This window comes from Pangasianodon hypophthalmus, chromosome 3, assembly GCF_027358585.1.
Source record: "Pangasianodon hypophthalmus isolate fPanHyp1 chromosome 3, fPanHyp1.pri, whole genome shotgun sequence".
Lineage (NCBI taxonomy): Eukaryota > Metazoa > Chordata > Actinopteri > Siluriformes > Pangasiidae > Pangasianodon > Pangasianodon hypophthalmus.
Genome location: NC_069712.1, coordinates 28,748,773 through 28,769,970, shown reverse-complemented (window position 1 = coordinate 28,769,970; position 21,198 = coordinate 28,748,773). Strand labels below are relative to the sequence as shown.

General features: G+C 39.6%; 1 protein-coding gene across 1 annotated transcript in view; it reads left to right on the top strand.

The window, feature by feature from the left end:
- mcu (mitochondrial calcium uniporter) overlaps nucleotides 1-21,198 on the top strand; it is a 57,379-nt gene that overhangs the window by 13,268 nt on the left and 22,913 nt on the right. The window contains exon 2 of the mRNA XM_026939354.3: nucleotides 12,801-12,911. Within this exon, the coding sequence (XP_026795155.3) occupies nucleotides 12,801-12,911 (111 nt within the window). The remainder of the gene's footprint in view (nucleotides 1-12,800; nucleotides 12,912-21,198) is intronic.

Sequence of the window (21,198 nt, the reverse complement as noted above, 5' to 3'; positions counted from 1 at the left end):
CGTGTAAACTAAAGGAGTCAACATAGAATTTCATTACAAAAAAAACTTGGATGCCTTTGAATGTCATGTGTTAGTTATAAAGATTAATGCGTGTCGTTCGGGTGGATTTTTTATTTAATTGTGTTTTGTTAAATGGATTAAAAAAAAGATTTTAAGATTTATAAGTTATCATCAAACCATCAAACCACCATCAAAACCACCTGGACTGACCTTTATGCCTAGTCTTGTATTTCTAAAATAATAATGTTGCGTTCCTAACTCTCCTTTCTATATCATGCTCCAGTGCTTACTTCATGCTCCAGAGTATACCTGTGGAAAAGTGAAGGTGAACCTGCACTGTATTTAGCCAAGAGTACGACCTTGCGTACCGAGCTGCAGTGTTCTCACGGTCTGTAAGGACTCCGAAGAGGGTATGTGACCGGGTCAACTAGCCCTGAGAAACAGCTCTGCTTTTAGACCTTCAAGCTGAGTAGCCTACATTCGCCAACAAGCACTTACTCCAGAAGAGCAGTCTTAGACTCCAGGCTGCCTGAGTGTGGTGGTGGAGTTATTGCAAAGGCTAATGCCATGATTGTGCTACGTGATGCACACTACACAACATGTGTTCCTACCACAGTCGACTGGTGGTTGTTAATCTTTTAAACGAGAGCTCCAATACGCCATTAGCTGATATTAGGACTCACCAAACTGGCTGGCAGCTGTCGGGTGTATTACTTAAAAAAAAAAAAAAAAATTAATTTATGTGTATATATATGTATATATATATATATATATATATATATATATATATATATATATATATATATATATATATATTATATAATTTTTTTTTTTTTTTTTTTTTGCAGTTGGCCATCAGTCATCAGTGTTGCTTGAGAGTGTTGAACTGGTGTACCATGACCATGGTTCTCAGATTGGCTGTTCAGCCTAGTAAAATGGTGCAGAAGAGAAATAGATGTAAGCAGATCAAGCAAAAGTTGAGGGCTGACAAACAGCATCTCATTTCTCAACTTCTGCTTATTTGCTTTGGACAGCTATAATTTTGCAATGAAATGGCTGAGCAGACAGTTTCACCAGATTCTCCAGTGTTGTTGAAATGGTAGCTAGGCTAGTTTGTTTGGCTTCGCTCCAATCCATACATTACTGCACTTGATAGAGTATACTGAAGAAATATAGTGAAGTAAGCCACTCTAATAAATGTTATTTGTAGGCAATTTGGAACACAATTTGCTTTCCATGGTACAAAATTTTCCTGAGTACTCTGCTAAATAGTTGTCACTCAAAATGCACCAAATGAGTGTGTAAACTCTGTAAAACCATACATTGCTTGGAAGCCCCATCCCCTTTTCCCAATCTCACATTGGGAATCTTCTCATGTTTAATTAATTTTCTCGCTTCAAAGATGCGCCCTCGCTTTCCGTCAAGGTACATGGTGAATGTATTGAGTTTTAGCCTGTCAAGGTAGAAACTGGAGTGCGCACATATATGGGGTTTTATGGTAACCATGAAGCGCTTGGGGGGAGAAAAGCTATGTTTCAAACTTTTAAACACTAGAAAAGATTACGTGCACACTGTCTTGTTAATTACTGTACATAACATCTTTTACTTAGAATAGGAAGAAAGAACGTGTGTTTGTAATCTTTTCTAGTGTTCACACTTTAACTAAAACAGACGAGCGGCAGCTTCCCCCCAAGTGCCTGGTGGTTACCATAAAACCCCTTATACCCCATCTTCTGGTACGGAAAGTTATTTCCTGTCACACAGCACAGAATGTGTGTGCACGCTGGCTGTCAGCTGTAGTCATTGCAGTGTTTTAGAGTGCACAAAGAACCATCAGTCAGGCTTGTTTAGAGCTAGTTTTCTAGTTCTTCGATGTCTGCTTGGTGTGTCAAGGCCCGTAACTGTAATTAATTGAGTTTAGCTGTGACGGTAGTCAGTGGCACTGGTGGTTTGTTTGTATTCCTCTCTTTCTCCTTTTGCACCACTACTGCAGTTGCTACATAAGGAACACCACTCTCACAAATGAAATAAAAGCTGTAAACTTTCAACAGAAGCACTGTTTACCCATAAACATTTTCTTCAACTCTACATCTGCTGAAACTCTGTCAATAAAAAGATGCTGCGTTCCCAGACTCTGAGGAACAGGGTTTTCAGAATGACTTTCAGGATGTCACACCTACTCTTGCATGTGCTTTGGGATGAGCTGCAAGAGCCAATGCAAATGAAAGAGATACAGGAGAGCTGGAGAGACCGAGTGAGAGAAACATGAAGTGAAGTAGTGGCGAGAGGTAAATCTATAGAGCGCATCGGTGCCGCTGACAGCAAAGCCTGCATGTCTAAAGCTCCGTTTCATCAGGCAGTCCTGAGGGAATTCCCTCTCCCTGCTGAGAGAGACAGAGAAAAAACGAGAGGGACAGACTTCTGAGCACAGTGTACAAGTAAACAAGAGAAGAAAATTTCAAATCGGGGAATGTGCACCTCGTTTTCAGACCCAAAAGCGATATGCAGCAACCTAATTTAACGAGACTGTAATTTTCCAGCGCTAAGAAAGGAGTGTGTATGTGACAGGCCAGCTTGTCTTCTATCTAAGGTGCGTGTGAAGAGAAAGCTTTTACAGTACATCTCTGACCTCACGCCTCCTCTCAGTCGCCATGGAGTTGCTGTGGAAACACTGCGACACTGAGGAAGTCCCTGCGCAGCCCGTTGTGTGGCCGGCTCCGTGCAAAGACATTTCTCACTCTGATCATGCTGTAATTGGGCACTTATTTCGAAACCGAGTACTGGTCTGCTAACATGCTCATTTACTCAGAATTATACTCATGAAAATGCTCCAATACCAACATCCGACACCATGTGATATAAGCCCAGTGTGCGTTGTTGCTCTAATGAACAGACGACACAAAATGACAGCGATCTGGATGTATTACACAAGTAATAATGACCAAGCAAAGCAGACTGCAAACTGTGCTTAGTGAAAGTATCAAAGGAACTACAGCATCTTCCTACAATACAAACATCTTAAACATAAAACTCAGCATGAAGAGATCATTGCTGGCAGCAAGCACGCTCCAGCAAAAAAAAAAAAAAAATCTACACACAACTCTGGTTGAGTGATAACAGACTGTTCATGACTGTTATTGCTAAATAACAGCGTAATGAAACCAATGAAACATACTTTACTCATGCTGCCTTCAAGTCGGCCTTGGAAGTTTGTGCGTGGGAGTACGGAGGTGGTCTGTGTTCAAGTGGATTTTGTAGGAAGAAAATGGAGAGAATTTTTTCGTATCGTCAATCACGAAGAACTGAACAGTTAACATGCATAATTATCATTTAAATCTTACCGCATGCCGTAGACGTCACATTCATATTGGCAGCCATCATGACTTTTTGTTATTGACTGTGCTCCACCCAAACTCGGAAAGTCTGGGCTCATAGGAAAAAGTTTCCAGGTTGTAACGACATTGTGGAGTTCATGAACGTTCACCTCGTAAGTACGACATTTCTGACAGGACTCGAAGGCAGCATTACAGCTGCACAAAACCCCTTTGCAACATCCCTTGTCGTTGCAAGGAAACTCATGTAGCTAGCTAATGCTCTTCTTTTAATATCAGCTAGATAACGTTAGAAAGAACGAGCCTGGTAGACAAAGTGCATGAACAAGCATACGGTATTGTCTGGTAAACCAAAAAACCATAAACAGATTTAAATTAAATGTCCCATGACATCCCTGATTGATTAAAAGTACTCATTTTGGTATCGGTATTGAAGAGTACGAAAAAAAACATCGTGAAAATTTGTATTGGTGCATCCCTAGTTTTAATTTCTGCTCATTGTGTTACGCTTGTTGCATTGATTGTTCTCAGCTAGCCTTGGGGTTTATTTCTTTCATTGCTGCTATATCCTGCTACATGATCTCTGAGACGTCTGTTGCTAATGATTAATCTCTGATGACCCTTCATCTGGCTTTATCATCACTACTCATCGGTGGCACCCAACCAAACCCATGCTTTTGTTATAGGAAATCCTCTCCTCCCTACAATGCATTACGCAATCTAAAGCAAACAGTTCCACACTCTGTGCAGTTAGTCAGAGTAACTGACTCGGTCTCTCCCATCATTCATGCTATTTTCTCTCAAAATATTTAACCTGCTCACCTGCATTCTTCACGGTTGCTAGGCCTCCCACGTTAAGGAGAGCGGTTTGAAGAGTATTGTTTACTTATTCATGCCTCGTATTACTCTGCATAAAAAGCTTCACTGTTTCATTTCTCCTCAAAGAAGGTATTTTCTGCATTTTCTTCAAACTAGAGAACGCTAACAAGCAACCTTTTTGCTGCTACGCTTTAATTGAGGTGCTTTTACAGCAAACTTTGAGTACTTCGAAGTTACCCACCTTTTAAGGAGATCAACGTATACAGAATCACAATTTACCATGTGGCAATGTTTGTCATAGAACGGGAAACAAAAACACAAGAATATTTGTTGTCGTGTTATGAGCTTATTTGCATCTCTGGATGCTGGAATTGCGAAGTGGAAAATAAAATAATGGACACCTCGACGTTCATCTTTGTTAGGAACAAGCTAGCCAGCTAACTGTGATGTGCTCAGCCGTGTTGATTTGATGTTATTCTGTAAACAGGGGAGGAACTTGTAGTTGAGAAGATTACCCCAAGTTGACGATTGGGAATTTAAAGTTGAGGGGGCGTTTTACTTTTACTGGTCAGAGGTTGGGAATTACAAGTCACGACCGTGAGTCGAATGCAGCATTAAACCTTTCAACAACTTAAATATGTTCATATTGAAATATTTGTGATTAGCAATTTCTGGTGCTCATTTGTTAGTTGAAATCACCTTGCTATCTCAGTTACAATCATGTCTAATAGGAGAAAAAAAATGAAACACAAGGGACAGCTGTCAGGTTTCACTGTTGTCTCCAAAAAATAAAGAGAACAAGAGCTTCTTTTGTCACCCACCATTTTCCAGTGACAACAATGTTGGCCTCAAAGCTCCAGAATGCAATGCAGCTATACGACGCAATTGCGGCCGAGACTCAGCTCAGCTAGTTAGCAGTCTGAGATGACAAATATAATGGTGTTGATGGCAATATTGACATGACAGTTGAAGCTTTTGGAAACTGATCTGTTTGGTTAGAGTTTACAGAGGAAAGAACTGGGAAGAGTAATTTACTAAAGTGCCGCTGCATCATTCTCTTTAGATAATAACATAGGAAACTGTTGAAAGTGAAAATAGACCATTGAAGATCACATGTTCATTCTAAAAACAGTTTATCATTTCTCAATACTTGTCCTCCCTCCTTGCATTTTTCCTTGGTTTACTCGCACCTCATGAAGGCAGCAAGTGTTGCATAAAGTTGATGTTACATAACAGCTGGTATTTTTATTTGAAATGTGCAACGCTGGTCACAGGATTCCCTTCACTGATGAAATACTGCTAATGACTGTGTCATGTAATTAGAGCTGTCAGTCATGTAACACTGATTATGGAGCTGATGTGTGTCGTATAACTGGCACTGGTATCCAGCTTCCACTGACAAAGTGCCAGATGCCAGAGTCAGTACTTGTTCAGGGAACCAGCAGATATTTTTAAAATAAAAACAGCCTATGATTTCAGCCAGAGTGTTATGCAATCAGATGCGAGTTTCCTAATGGGCGTGTGTAAAAACAAGTCTGATCCGTTACACTACTATGTGGAAATACTTAACATAACATGATCTAGACAGGAACTAACACTTGCTCACTATTTCTCACACCTCTGTAAGGGTCACAGACGGACACAGAGGGATGAAGAGAGGCTTACGTTGGGTTTCGTTTCATAAAGTCCATCTGCAGTATGTTTTCAGTGTGACGATTGGCCGGATTTACAGGCTTCTCCGCTCGCTGTGTCTCTGTTAGCAGCGGCAGTCATACTCTAATTAAACTGTACTGAGTGTAGAGGGAATACTGCTGTATCTCTGTCTTTCTGTCTGTCTGTCACTCTTTTTAGGGCTAGCTGTGGGTCAGGCTGCTCTCTCACTCTCTCTGCTTCAGGTGTGCCCCAGTTGACAGATGAGCTTCAGCACTGGCATGACCGAATGTGCCGGTATCTTTTTAAAGTGTAGATCCTGTCTAGTGTTTGTGTGTGTGTGTGTGTGTGTGTGTGTGTGTGTGTGTGTGTGTTTTTTTTTCTTTTCCAGCTGAGCTCAGGTAGCTCTGATGTGTCATTGATGGATCACCACACATTAGCTAGCCAGTGCAAGACCTCTCTCACCACCCTGTGTCCTTGGCACACAGTGTCAGTCAGAAGTTTTTGAACATCTGGAGTTTAATGACTGTTATTGCTAAGGACCAAACGAAATAATAGAGAACATCAGTTAAGTAACGAAACCTAAGTTTGTATGGATATAATTAATTGGTCTCTCTCAGATCCAATGATTTATTAAAGTTGTAGGGGAAACCAGTCATGTCTATATCTAATAGACTCTAAAAAATGGTGTTAGTATTAACTGTAAAACATATGTGATATGAAAAACAAATATGTGGTATGCTACAAGTACGCTACAAAGATTTTATCCTTTTCTAGATTTGATTAGTTCTAGATTGTTCCTAGCTCAATTCACAGCTATAATTCACACATATACCTGTTCCAAAAGTTTAGAGAATTTAAAATGAGGCCATTTAAGAAAATACCAAAATATCAGGTGTTTGAGAAATGTTGACTGGCCGTGTAGGTGATTTACATGCAATGTGGAAAAAATAGTGTATTCGAGCAATCAGAAGGAAGTTGAATACTAAATGAAGTGAGGAATTTCAAATTTTTGTAGCCTATATTTTGATTTTTTTTAAATGATCGGGATTTTCATCCATCCATATTTGAAGGACACAATTCACTGAGCAGAAACTAATTTGTGGTTCCACATTTAGTAATTTTTCCATTGACCCATACTGTAATTAGCTAAATACCCATGCTAAATTTGGTTACCCGTTTGGTAATCATGGTAGCTGGAGTACCAGAAGGGGTGGAGCTAGGAATAGTGCAGATCACTGATTGTCAAACAATCCTCAAGCTTTGGCAATCAAGTCAGACGACCACAGTTTTGAAATAACCCTAGCTAGAATTGCTTGTTGACCAGAGTGTACACCGCAGTAATCTTCAGTACTAGTGTCGGACACCATTTTCATTGAGTATGAAAGAAAACCTTTTCAAACTCGGGAGAACTCCTGCTTTCACAGGTAATGTTTACAGGTGATGGCCAGGGTACAGGGATTCAAATTAATAACTGTACTGGAAAAGCTCTTTTTGTTTAATTAAATATAAAAGTATTTGTAACAAATAGTTAACGCTTACCAACATGAATCTCTTTTTTTAAAATCCAAGGTCTTACAGGTCTTTTGGCCATATAGTGCCCTATGTACATTCTACAGCACTATTATTTAATGTAGTGAGCATATATAGTGAACGACAGTTGGGGATTAGTGATTTTGAAGGGCTTAAAATGAATTAATGTGAAGAGGAGTGCAGTTTTAAAGAGATCTTTGTAAATCTACTGCAAATATTGTTAAAAAGTATGTGATTGACATGCAGCTGAGAGTCCGTGAGGGATTATTAGAGAATTGCAGGGATTTCCTGTTTCCAGACCTGCAGTATAAAGGTCCACAGCATCTTAATTTTCTTCCTGGGGAAAAAAAAAAAATCCCCACACAAACACACACACACACAGACACACACGCATCTTACTGCCACCCCTGTCTTTGGCTCATGTTGTGTAAGAGGTTGCTTAATGTTCTGGAAACCCCATCTCCTTTTCACTGTGTGTAAACTTCGGAGAGCTAGAGAGAGAACAGTGAATGTTCTTATCAGATGAAGAGATGGTCCTTACTTCTCACATTTTTCTCTCCTGCTTTAGTTTTGGGACACACAAACAAAACATGTGAGCATGTTTGTGTGAACAGAATAGTTCAGAACAGCTTCTGCTTCTGCATTAGAGCTGTAGGAAGGAGGCAGAGATGGGAAAGTAAAGACAAATGTCAGTAGAAGTTTTAAGAGACAAAAAACAGGGCAGGTTCAAAAAGGGGAAGAGCTTAGAGGGCAGGAGGTCAAACAACCTTCCCATGAGCCCAGGCTTTCATTACTACATTCTCCCAACCACATTGTGTGAAACAAAGCATCTTCCTCCAATTTGTTCTGGTTTCTGTTCTATGGCTGAGATTTAACTTCTGCAGCTGGGTTTTTTGGTTTTAGGTATGGGAGAAGTGATTGCTTCCACTCTGGATACATGCACCATAATCACCATAGTCTTTTCCACATATTGAATTCTATGCAGAGAAAGCCATTATGAATGCCACAGCTGTAAAATACACTCAGAGTTCTCTTGTGTCAGAGGAATGGACACAGATAGGTTATCTGTAAGAACCTCCTTGACATCTAGTTTGCCATGCCTAGTTGATGCAGTGTATGTCCTCTCTGAGTAGTGTTAAATGTGTTTGTTGTGCATGGATACACACACACACACACAGACCTTGGACCCGCCTGCGGTTTGTTTTAGTTGTGACTATATTTAGCGAGGCGGCGCATTAGTGCAGAACTTTGTGACAAAGGGCGTCTCATTACCAGCCGTTTAGCGTGCTAACTCGTGAGACAGATCACTTATTAACTTCTCGGTTGCGCTTCTCTTTAAAGCGTGCTCGGCTTTTGTTATGCCAGGTCCCAGGCGTGTGTGTCTGTCGGGAAGACTTATCTTGACAGTCCATAAACGAAAAGCTGCATATAGGTCTGAATACTTATTTTAAAAGAATCAAATAGCACTGAAACGCAAGTGACCTGACAAAGATTAGTGCAGTTAACGGTGTGTTGAGGGGATGTTAAATATAGCCATTAACACCTTGTATCTTCTCAATAGCATTCATCATTATAATAAGTTGCGTGACTTTAATCATACTTTAATTCTAGAATGTAGCTGCTTGCAGCGATTAAGGGGTCCAAGCACTATGGATTAAGGTGATGTGAAAGTTTTTATTTTGTAAAGGAGATGTTCCTATGAGCATTTCAGTTCATTCTTTAATTCTAGCACCACCTAATGGTGAAATTACACAGCATTTATTAGTGACCTTTGCATCACCTTAAACCCACATACCGAGTATGATGCCAGTACCATAAATCATTGCTGAAATGCACGCTCACTTCCTGCTTGGTGTCTCTGCCATTAACTTTTTTAGGCTGTCATTGGCAAATGGTTTCGAATATCAAAGATCCTTTGATACCTTCTGCGTGGAAGTGTTACAATTCAAGATGGCAGTCACTCCAATATGGCAGACCTTGAAACAGTCATATGTGTCGATTTGTCTTGATCTAAGGAATCGAAGCCACTAAGTCATTGGCAAATGAAATTTTAATGATTTTGTGGCAGAGCTATGGACAGAAATGTGTCTCCAGATTTGGCCTGTTGGTGGCGCTAGAGGGTTTAGGCTCTAGAAGTTTTTAACCACTGCAAAATTTGGTACGGATATTTTCAGGGACTTGCTGAGTCTGTGCGCCAAATTTCTTAACAAGGGCTGCCATAGATTCTAATATCAGGTATAATAATAGGAAAACATTTAATCACTTAAGTACTTGGACACCTAATAACTTATAAAATGTAAATATATATAAAAATGTACCTTTAGTACGACCTTAATAAGCTCACTGCTTGTAAATCAGCAGTAAAAATCCACACAGGCTTTGACTAACATTGTTAATATAATTATGCATTTGAGAAAAAGTGGAGGCTTATAGGAATGTTGTTCAGATCTGTGTACGTATATATATATATATATATACCTACTGTATCCAGAGCAAAATGTCAATCTGAGATAACTAAAGGTGCCGATATGCTCATAAAATGAATGTTAGCTGGTTTGGAACTCCTCTGGTATACTACCACATCCCAGCTTTGGCATTTGAAATAGAAGCTACATATGTGGTTGGATATCACGTAGACGTGAAGATGCATGTTGACTGGAAAATGGCTGTCGCTAAACCAGCAAAAGAAACGGTGCCCTTTGGTTTGTCATTTTAATCTGTGGGGAGCAGGCGCTTTATTCACTGTGACAAGCTAATCATCGGCAATAGACTGGGCTGTCCCTCTTGGGCGGAGAGATAGATTAAAAGCAAATCTTCCTGTGCCTTTAATGACACTTGGCTGCTCAAGTGCTGCTGAACTTTTAAATGTTGATGGCCATCAATGGTCCAGCACTCCAGCTTTCCAGAGGGGTCTTCTACTTCTGCATTGGTGTTATTTCTACAAGAATGGATTTAGCAGTGGTATTCAGGAGCTTATGATCTGTACATCTTGTGTAAAAGAACTGGAATATTTCAGGGCAACACCCGATGCATGGTGACGGTGATAAGGCATGAAGAACTGGCTTTACACTAGTAAACACGAACATTTGCTGGTGTTCATTAGAATCTTGTGTCACATAGCTCCTGTGAGTGCAGTTAAGCATCATCACTAAGCATGTTCAGCAAACCTCAAGCCATGACAAACAATAACTACTTCAATACTGGGTTAATTGGAGGCTGCTATCTGAGCCCTGGCTACCCACACAGGTCTACATTTTATGCTCCATTACCTCCATTTCCTCAACACACATGTATAGGAATGTGTGGGTGGTTGGATGGTTTTTGTATATATTAGAGCCACAGCATGCTCATGTGTTGGCTTTCCCGTGAGCTGTAATGGATGCCTTTGAATTTAGACCTAAAAGTCCTGGAAGATGAAAAACATGTGACAGAGAAATATGGAAATTTTAGTTTTGCTAGCACTTGAAGGAGTGGTTTGTCATTTTTAGAGCTCTATGCTGCCCTCAAAGTGACCCCACCCACTCTCTTGCCTTTTAGGGAAAATCAGCATAACTGAGTAGCACTGCTTCAGCTGGGGTGGAGCCCATTTCTGGATGGAAAACATGTATACAGAAGCATGTAATGAACAAACTAGCCACATCTCTTGCATGGCAATATTACAAGTCACAGATTTTTCAAGCAACTTTAAAATTAAATGATTATGAAAGATTCATAAACACTTTAAAATGTACAAGCAGCACCTTTAAGACATTGCCGGCATTCAGCCAGAGTGGTTACTGTAGATCTACATAATTAGAGGCATGCTTGTGTTTGTCAAATGGTTTTAAACAAGGAGATCATTATTAATGTTATAGCTGACCCTCAGTCAATCATTTTTTAAAACCATAGTTTGCTTTAGAAATCATGCATTAGATAGCCAGCCATGTCCAGTCTCATCATTTGGTTACCTGGAACCCTAAATAACTAGGATAAAAATGGGCAGCTAATGTAATCTAATAACATACAACCAGCTAGTTAGTTAGCCAAGTGCAATAATGGAGATATGTGTAAGTATATGAATACCCAGTGAGGTCAGGATTGTGTAGCTGTAGTTCTTATCCTCTCCTTAGAAAATTCTGAGTTGTGTTTGTGACATCGACTAGTTGTTGGCGGATGTTTTTGGGTATGAGGCGTTTCGGTTTTTCAAACGTCAGTAGGAAGTAGGGCTTATCTTCTGTCTCTGGTTGTTTAAACCTACTTCCCTTCTGGCCACCAAAAAAACAAACAAATAATTTGAACACAAAATCTGTGTAGGGGGTCTTGGCTAGTGATTAGTCCAACCTCGTATATGTTTCTTGCCGTGATTATTTCCCAACTTGTAAATATATTACAGCTGGGGAAATAGTCCCTGTCTACTGTACAAAGTTAACGAGATTACAGCTTTGAGTTTAAGGTATTTAAACTCCTTGGTATGTGAGTTGATGATCTGTAATCTCAGGATTTCTTCACATGCTTTATCTGTTTCTCTGTGCTTCCCTCTTTCTCTCTGGCAAAACAGAGTTTTACAGACCCTCGAGTCTGCATCTCCGAGTCTCTTTTTGCCTTGTATGAACTCTCACTTCCATTGTTTTTAGAAGACTTTTAGCACAATTAATTGAAAACAAGTCTAATTGGCATTAATGTAGGCTCTGATGGGCCACAGCTGGTGTGATAGCTATAGTTAGAAGAAAAGGAAGGAAGAGTTGTTGCTCTCCTACACACAGAGAACCAGCAGAGCCTAAAGAGCTCAGAGCTGCAATTTTTTTTTAGCAGCTTCATTTTAAGCAGTTGACTGAAGGTCTGCCTTATGTTCCTGACATCGCTGTACCAACAGTACATAACACAAGCTTAATGCGAGCTCATAATAAGAGCAATAAAATGAAAATGTGTTTAAACATGTTTGCAGATTTTCCATTAAATGTTTCTTTGCTATAAAATGCTTAACATATGGTAACAGTTTTGCTCTCAGTTAAATAATGTTCAATTATTTAATCAATTACATATCATCATCATCATCAGAGGAGGAGGAGAAGCACAAAATACTGTTACATTAAATTTAAACTTTAGTTTTCCTGCATCAATGAAGAATTCTCAGTTTTTCCCCCCAATATTTAAAGGATAGAACTGTTAATTGCTGTTTTCATCATTTTTTTTTTTTGGACATAAATCCCATTGAATGAAACCTACACACAGTATTAACCAGTATCTTTGTGCACACGGGCATTATCATGCTGGAACAGGTTTGGGCCCTTAGTTCCAGCGAAGGGAGAATGTAATGTTACAGCATGCAAAGACATTCTAGACAACTTTGTGGCAACAGTTTGGGGAAGAACCACACATGGGTGTGATGGTCAGGTGTCCACAATCTTTTGGCTATATAGAGTATTTCTTTAACACCCTGCTCCACGATTTCAGTCTGACACTGTGATGTCGACCTCTGTTCTGCAGGAGACGCTATCTGGACCGTTTGTCCACCAGAGTGTGAGAAGAGGACACAGCCTGAGGTCCTCCGGCAGGGCAGCACTCTTCAGCCAGTCCAGGACCTCCCTACCTCCCCAGGTTAGTGCGATTGGATAAAAGAGAAAAGCCGTGTGTCAAAACAGAACCTACATTAAATGGTTTTGAGCTCCACAGGAGTTTTGAAGATATTGGCTGTAAGCTACAATGATTCCCAACCTAAGCCTTATCTAATATCAAGGATAACCACGGCCTTCCCGAATGTGTTAGATACGGGTTTCTCAGTGCCACTACAAATGTTTTGTTTCCTCTTGAGGAAAAAAAAAGAAACTCAGATTCCGTTAATGAGGTCGTTATCACGCCATTATTACCCCAAACACCTTGTTTATTATAGCAAGACACACACTAGGGATTGGTCATTTTGATAGATTGATTACTCAGCATAGAAAATTCACATTTCTGGAGTGACCTTGTAACAAATCAATATAAGCTGTCATGTTTACATCCTCAATCAAACGAAACAGCAGCAAGTCTTTGTGTAAAATTTCGAATGTTAGCTGAGCTGCTCTCTCAATTTCTCGTATGTCTCAGTGTGGCCAGAAGTGTTATTCCAGTCTAGCACATTTTAATGCTATAGATATTTTGAAAGTCGTACAGTTTTGGTCTGCTATAAGCAGCTCCTGTCTCTGATTCTGAAATGTGTCTCTCACATTATGAGTGCTACCAACAATGCGACTGTAACAAATCACAAAATTTTAAATGAATATTATTATTATTATTATTTGGCCTTAATTGATATAAAACACATTTGTTGATTTTCAACATGAAAAAGGAACCAAGTAAATGTTACTTTGTTCATTCACAAAGTTACTAGGTTGTCATTGGGGATGCATTGATACCATGTGTTGTTTTTTTTTTTTCCTTTTTTCAGAATGAGTACAAGTTTTTCAGTAACTGTTGATGCAGATACTGATACTAATACTAAAATGAGTAACATTAGGATTAACCGATCAAGGTGTCATGGAACATTTTTTTCTACTTCTGAACTCTTAACACTGAGATTAAATTTTTTAGTTTTAGATGTTATCCTGTTTAACCCTTGTTTAATACAGAGATCAAGGCTAGCTGAGCATCAGCGAGCGGGGCCATTAAAAATCTGCACCTTGACTCGTGAGCAAAGCAAAAACCTCAGAGAGTGCGAAGAAAGGACATGCCTCAGTGCTCAGTGCTCACTGAACTGAAGTGCTCTCAGGTGTACAAGTTTCTCTGCGTATCAGACTGATACCCGACGCAAAGTACTTGTGGCAGTACCTAGTACACACAAATAAGTATAAGTATGCTGTGTTCAATCCCTGAAACTGTGATTTAAAACACAGTGTTATTAAGTTTGTATGTGAATATGTCATAATCCCACTCAATACACTTCACACACGCCAAACATGATATGTAGGTGATGGCATCCACCACACACAAATCATGCTTTGTACTGGGAGAAGGTGGTGTTTGTGTGCAGTAGAATGACCAGCACTGTGTTTCAGTGTGGCAGAATATGAGAGGAACGTTCCACTGTCGCGCACTAATAATGTGTGAATGTACCATTTTATGCGCAATTAAACTGAAAAACCTGTCACTTCGTTGGTGTCTTGGATACAATGGTTGCACAAGTAGATTTTTTCTGTGTAGGTTTTTCTTAGTTCTCTGCATATCCTGAAAAAGTACAACTATAATCAAGTCTTCAGCTTATGAACGACTGAATGATCAGCTTTTTTCAGGTCTGAGAAAGACTGTGAGATTTGCAGCAACTCAAAAGGAAACTCATTTTTGCATGAGTAAGCTTCTCACTCCTTCTCACTTTCCATATTGGAACTAATTGTGGAGTGAACTTCCTGTCTAGCCTGTTTATTTCGAAGATTTTAGGGCTTTTTCTCAGCCATGGTAACCGCTTGGCTTGACCTGATGCTGAATTGTGTGATTTTGATTTCCTTCTCAGTGCAGATTATTTGGCTGATAGAGCCCAGTGTAGCAGCTGCAATATGCTCAAAAGATGAGCTCAAGGTTAAGTGTCTGCATTTTAATACGGTGGATTTTTTTTCCCCCACTGGCTATTTCAACGGGCATATGAGCTATAAATTTCTTCATAGAGAATAGCCTATTTGATCCTGTGCCATCTTTGTTGCTGAGTAGCACATTAGTGAGTGTATGCTTGTGTATGCATGTGCTAAAGCAAATTCAATATACGTGGTGCATAAGGAGTGATTATTAGATAGCTGAGAGAGGAGAGAAGATGAGATTGGTGTAGTGCAGAGGAACAGGTAGCACTGTGACGGAAGTACATTATTTTTACCTTCTTACTTTTTCTAGTTTTGCTGCAGTCCATCCAAATGCCTAATATTTAATATCTGTGTGTTTCATTGCTCATGTAAACTTATTGGGGGTTAGTAGGTGAGGGAATCTCTATGTGCCTTGTGATTTGATTCCTTTGCAATATGAGAGATGCAATTCTAAAATATTTCTTTGTCTTTTGGATTTTTTTTTGTTTATGTAGCATACAGTTGGAAAAGCAGCAAGGTGAATGTATTTCCACTAGGGAATTCAATTACAATGTAATTTAATGTTTATTTTTCACCAGTAATGTTTTGTATTGTTTTGTTCAGGCGTTTTTCAATTTAAAAATGACTATATATATGCACGTCTATACAAGATTCTTATGTTTTTTGTGCTCTAGCAGGTGAGTGACTTTTAATATGAAACATCATGGTATAATTTTTATTTTAGCTTAATGTTTTCTGCATGAAGTAAAAATCACACTTTATTAATGATCACACTTGTAGACTAACTAACTAACTAACTAAATAAATAAATTCTTGTTACCGATGTATTACTGGGTGTGTTAGGAGCTCTTAGGAGAAGTGTGCATAATATGCGTGTTTGTATTACAGAGTATAATATGGGACTCTGTCTCTCTCACTCATTCTCTCTGCTCTGATTGGCTGTGGCTCCAGCAAACACAGTATTGTAAGACCTCTTTCAGGTTGTGACATGATGATGTTTAATGTATCTGATTCAGCATATGACACATTTCCCGTTTCCCATTATTTCCCGCTAATGCTAACACCTCTGACATGGCACTAGCTGAATTACTATTACAAGACTGGCAGGGCGACTCACAGCAGCTCGGGAACATTTTATTCTAAAGTATTTTTTACTTCCCTGACTCAGTTTCTTTTTTTACACTATACAGTCTTTTAGGGTACTTAATTAAGTGCACTGGTATTTTAACTCTCAGTAATATTGGCTCATCATTACCTAGTAGTCAACTTTAGTAACTTTTCTCTAATGAAATGACCATGTAAATTAGAAAACACCTTCAGGACTATGAATAAGTGTGCATTAAACCCCCAATCCCCCAAATTCTTGACCAAACAACTAAATGAAAAAAGATACAAGATACAACGTCACAAAAGTTGCATCCTGGTTCAGGCTTTAGCAAACAAACCAGGTGTGAGCAAACAGCTGAATTATTTAACTTTTTTATTTAACTTGCTCTCTCAACACAACACCTCAGATCCTCCATGTTTATGCTCTGGGACTCAAAATTGAGCTGCTGAAACTCGGTTCCGTCGTTTAATAACACTTTATGATATATCTGTGTTAATTCGATTCTGTTTTCAGGATCTGTATTGCCACACATCAGATAGTATTAGTCGGGACAAGTGTCTCATTCTGTAGTTAATGTCTTGTGAGAATTCTGCGCAGAAACGATTTCAATATCTCATTCCATACCGCTGAGGTTCCAAATGAATGTGTGTCTCCATCTCTCTAGACATTTAGTAAGATTGTGTCTCAGCTTTTCCTTTGCTTGCATCCATCCCGCTCTCGCCTTCTCTCTCTCCCTCTCTCTCCCTCTCTCTGTCTCACTGTCTCACTCCCTGTTCCCTCTCTCTTTCTCTCTACCCGCATTGCTGTAGTGAAGGGACCAGATGTGGCATTGATCGCCAGGGTCTGCGGCTCTTAGCCAGTGCTGTGCTGAGAGGTTATCGCTCCTGTCAGAGCTGTGCTGAGCAGTGTTCTCACAGATTACTTTATCATACGTAGTGTCTTTCTGAAAGGAGAAGGGTTTGCATTACAGAATAACAAATAAGAAGTATTGTTCTACCTTTCTAGTTTATTCTCCTTCAATCTCTATTTTCACTTGACTGACTTTTTCTTGCTTCTCCTTCCTTTTCACTAATTTCTACTGCAGTAAATGTCAATACAGCATGTACAGTCTCCAAATGACTGTAAGCTGAAGAACACATACTTGTTCACAGTCATGGCGTTGGATGTGTTTCTTATTCTCTTGGTAAACCTCACGACACCCGCGCACCATATATGGTGGGATCCTAAATCATCTCTGGCAGCTTAGCACATTCTGCTGCCTTATTTGAGCCGAGTTAAAGGGAGCCTCCATCACTTCCACTTTGTCCTTGGCAGAAGCTGCTACTTTCGCTGTGTCATAATCCAGTGAGTGAGTGAGTGAGTGAGTGAGTGAGTGAGTGAGTGAGTGAGTGAGTGAGTGAGTGAGTGAGTGAGTGAGTGAGTGAGTGAGTGAGTGAGTGAGTGAGTGAGTGAGTGAGTGAGTGAGTGAGTGAGTGAGTGGACTCTACAGCACTGCAGAGTGACATTAGGTTATGTTGTATTTGCTTATCATAGACCTGTATCAGGGGTTCCCCTCGTGTATTTCATCCTCCTGCATGCACTGAAAATTGCTTCATTAAATATTTATATTTTTAAAAAAGAACAGATGTAGAATAATTCTGTCTATTTAAAACAAGAATAATTAATATTTTTATTATTATTAGCAAATCTGTGTAAAGGTGTTGCTGTAGTAATCGAATGATATTACTGTAGGAATGGTGTTGCTATAGGAATGGCAATGCAGTTGTGATGGTATTACTGTAGTAATGGCATTGCTGTTGTAATGGTGTTGCCGCAGCAATGATGTTGCCGCAAATGTTGCCACAGCGATGACGTTGCCGCAGATGTTACCACAGCAATGGCACTGCTGGAGTAATGGCGCTGCTGGAGTAATGGCGCTGCTGGAGCGATGGCGTTGCACTGTAACTGAGGGAGGTGAAATTGGGAACTGGTTATAAGTATGTGCACTGTCTGCAAATAGCCTACATTAATGTAGACTACATTAGCCTGCTTTAATGCATAGTGGAATACTTTACCTGTAACTATAGGAGAAATCTGCTAAAATGGAAACAACATTGTGTGTGCCTATACATACACTCAAAGAAGCAAAGTCATACCTTTCCCATTGTGAAAGACTTCCTGTTACTGTTTCAGCATTATTCGTTTAAAATGGTAATGACAGTCTATTCCTTGTGGTATTTTCTGTATCTGTTTAGTAAAAAGCATGCCGCAAGTGCACATAATTGCACTGTGTGCAGCTGCATATGCTCATACTTGATATGCTGTTTTACTCAATTAAGGGAAATGCAAGCGTAAGATGTCTTGTGTTTTGGAAAAATATGTGTGTGTGTACCCATGACAGTGCAAATGTGAGAAAGATTACAGGAAATACTGCAGCGTATATACCCAAACATTCTCCTGTTCATTGAAGATACTGCAAAATCAATAATAGTCAAAGGTTCTAACGTCTTATTTTATCCACCAAGCTAATATTCCCTATCATTCTCAGCTTCACAAAGAGTGTCAGGTTATTGACCAAAGTTTTTTCCATCCCTCTCTCTCTATGCCGGCAGCTTGTTTTTCAGGGGGCTGACCATCAGCTGAAAAGGATGACTCAGGTGTAAGCAGAAGATGTAGTATGAGTAGTATTACTTTGTGCTTCTGTGTCTATGGCAATCAACGCACATAACACTGTTTATGTACTGTTTATTATAAGTGAATACAGGAAATGACTCGTCTCATGGATGTTCCACAACATTAAGTGTAACTGTAAACAGTTAAAAAGCATGATGTGTCATTAATATTTCATTAATCGTAATTATCTGTGGTATAAGAGGAATAGAGGAACACTTCGGGCTGTGTTGTTATAGAAAAGTGCTAACATTAACTCTACTTCAGGTCAGGCCACATCACACCCACCCTGTGATGGATTATTTTCCTACAACAGCAGGACCCTGTTGTGTTCTATACTTCATGAATATGTAGAGATCTACATTTGCAAAATGCATTACAGCAGACTGACTGTGAGTTTAAAATGGGTATGTGAATATGTCAGCAGGAGAGAGATGATGAATAAAGTGTGGAGGAGAGAAGAATAAAAGCCGCTAGATTAGTCAGAGTGAACTGTCCCACTATCTGTCTGCTTACTTTAATGAGACCTTCAGCTGAAGCCAGTTACAAGCTCTTCTTCTAGTATCCAGCCTTTAACCTTTCTTCCTCCAGCCAGCACTGGACATGTACAAGGCACAGTGAAGATACATTCTCACTTCCGCATTACAAGCTTCCTTGTCCTTTTTTTCTTTTTCTTTTTTTTTTTTTTGTGGCTCGGATCAGCTTTGTCTATATTGACAATTCTCATTCGTCTCGTTCTTGTCCTCAACACCTGTCCCCTGAAACGTCCCATATTTGCACTTGGATGCTACTCGGTTTCTGTAGGTTCTTTGCAGTTTTGCGTGAATTGATCCCTCAAATATGAAGTACATCACTAACTGGTCACTGCTGTTGCTCTTGTCAACAGTGCTTTTGGGGAACATTGGGGGAAAAGCAGGTTTTTTTTTTTTTTTTTTTAACAGAGTTATAGTAACATTCTCTGTGATGGTACTTGGCAGCCCTACAGCAGAAAGGATGTCTGATTCAAGGATGTGGTCATGTTTGTATGGATGTCCATGCTGTCTCTGAGAGAAGGTAAAATGTTCCTTGAGATGAAAAGAGCTCCTTGCCTGAAGGCAAACATTGTTACTGAGTGAATACAATATAATGCAAAAGAAAATATAGTAGGGGAATGTGGATGTTTGATGTATTTGTGTGTGTGCAGAGCACAGATGATGGGCAATCTCCACGGCTGCTCGGGCAGAGTTTCGGTTGAAGGGATGAACGGAGGGCGCAGCTGATTAAATGCAGCCCATTTGCTCCTATTGGAGGAGGCCGAAGCAAAGCAAGTCTGTCTCTGTTGGCTTGGTTGCGTCTCTTATCTGTGCCTTCAAGTGAGCTCTAAGGATGTAGAGTTTTGGAATGGAAAAATAAAACTTTGTAATGTCTCGATTCCCACAGACTGTCTTAACGAGAGTCTCTGGCAGGTTCAGACTGAGGTTTTACACCGCTGATTAAATTCAGGTGCATCACAGTCGATGGATGTGCATTAAGTATATTGATATTCCCACAGTATATTTTAGATTGATGTTTTAACAGCAAGAGGGTTTGTTCCATGGATATGTTGTGCATGTTAGTGCTGGCCAGTCACATACCTTGTCAAAATGTTGACGCGTACTCAGAGTATTGATTCCCTCTTGTGTCTTTTCTGTGGGTTGAGTAAGGATGTGAAGGACCAATTACCACTGCTTTTAAAAAATGGGGAGATTCTCAGTCGCTGTCTCTGACTGAAGCTGCTTGTTTTTACTAGAGCGAACGGAGTGTTTCACGTGAATGAGCGCCCTGTTGTTGTTGCTGTTGTTGTTGGTGGTTTTTTTTTTATTAATCCTCTGTCTCCGAATTGTTTTCTGCACCCCTAGCTTTTATTTCCGCTGCTGAAGCTGTGACTAAATCTTTCTTAATTAATGTTACAAGGCTGAATGATCACTCTGAGGATGCAAGCTAGGAAAGACCTACTCCATGCCGGGGTGTATTATTTATTGGCAGCATTGATGTGTGAGCTCTAAGGCTGTATTTCCTCTGCACGTTCCTAAACAAGAATCTACACTGTGATAGATTTAAAATGATTTTATTTCCAGTCAATTGTTGATTAAAATTACTGAAATAAAAAGAACATTATGAGTGCAATAAAACGTCGCTGAAGTCAGCAAGCCGTATGAACAGAAAATAATGTTTGTTTGTGGTGACACGGTTATGGTTAAAAGCTGCTTACCCTGCCTGTATGTGATACCAAAATTATACTACTGAGATGTTTGCTGATGCATAATCTTGATAAATGTGTGACGGCATGGGGAAACCCTGCACATGATGAAATGTTGATGTTTTCTGCTATATACGGTCTGAAAACTTTTCTGAACTGAAGTGTGCTTCTCTCTTGCATGTATTTCAGTCACGATTAATGTTTAAATGCTCTTTACCTCCAAAAGTGAAAAAAGAGAAAACTGAATTTAAAGAATCCATTCCAACTCGGCTATTAAACGCAGCTATTTGATTTAATTTGACTCTAATTGTTTAAGTAATAAATAAAATATATAAAATTATGCCTATCATTAGACCCACCTTT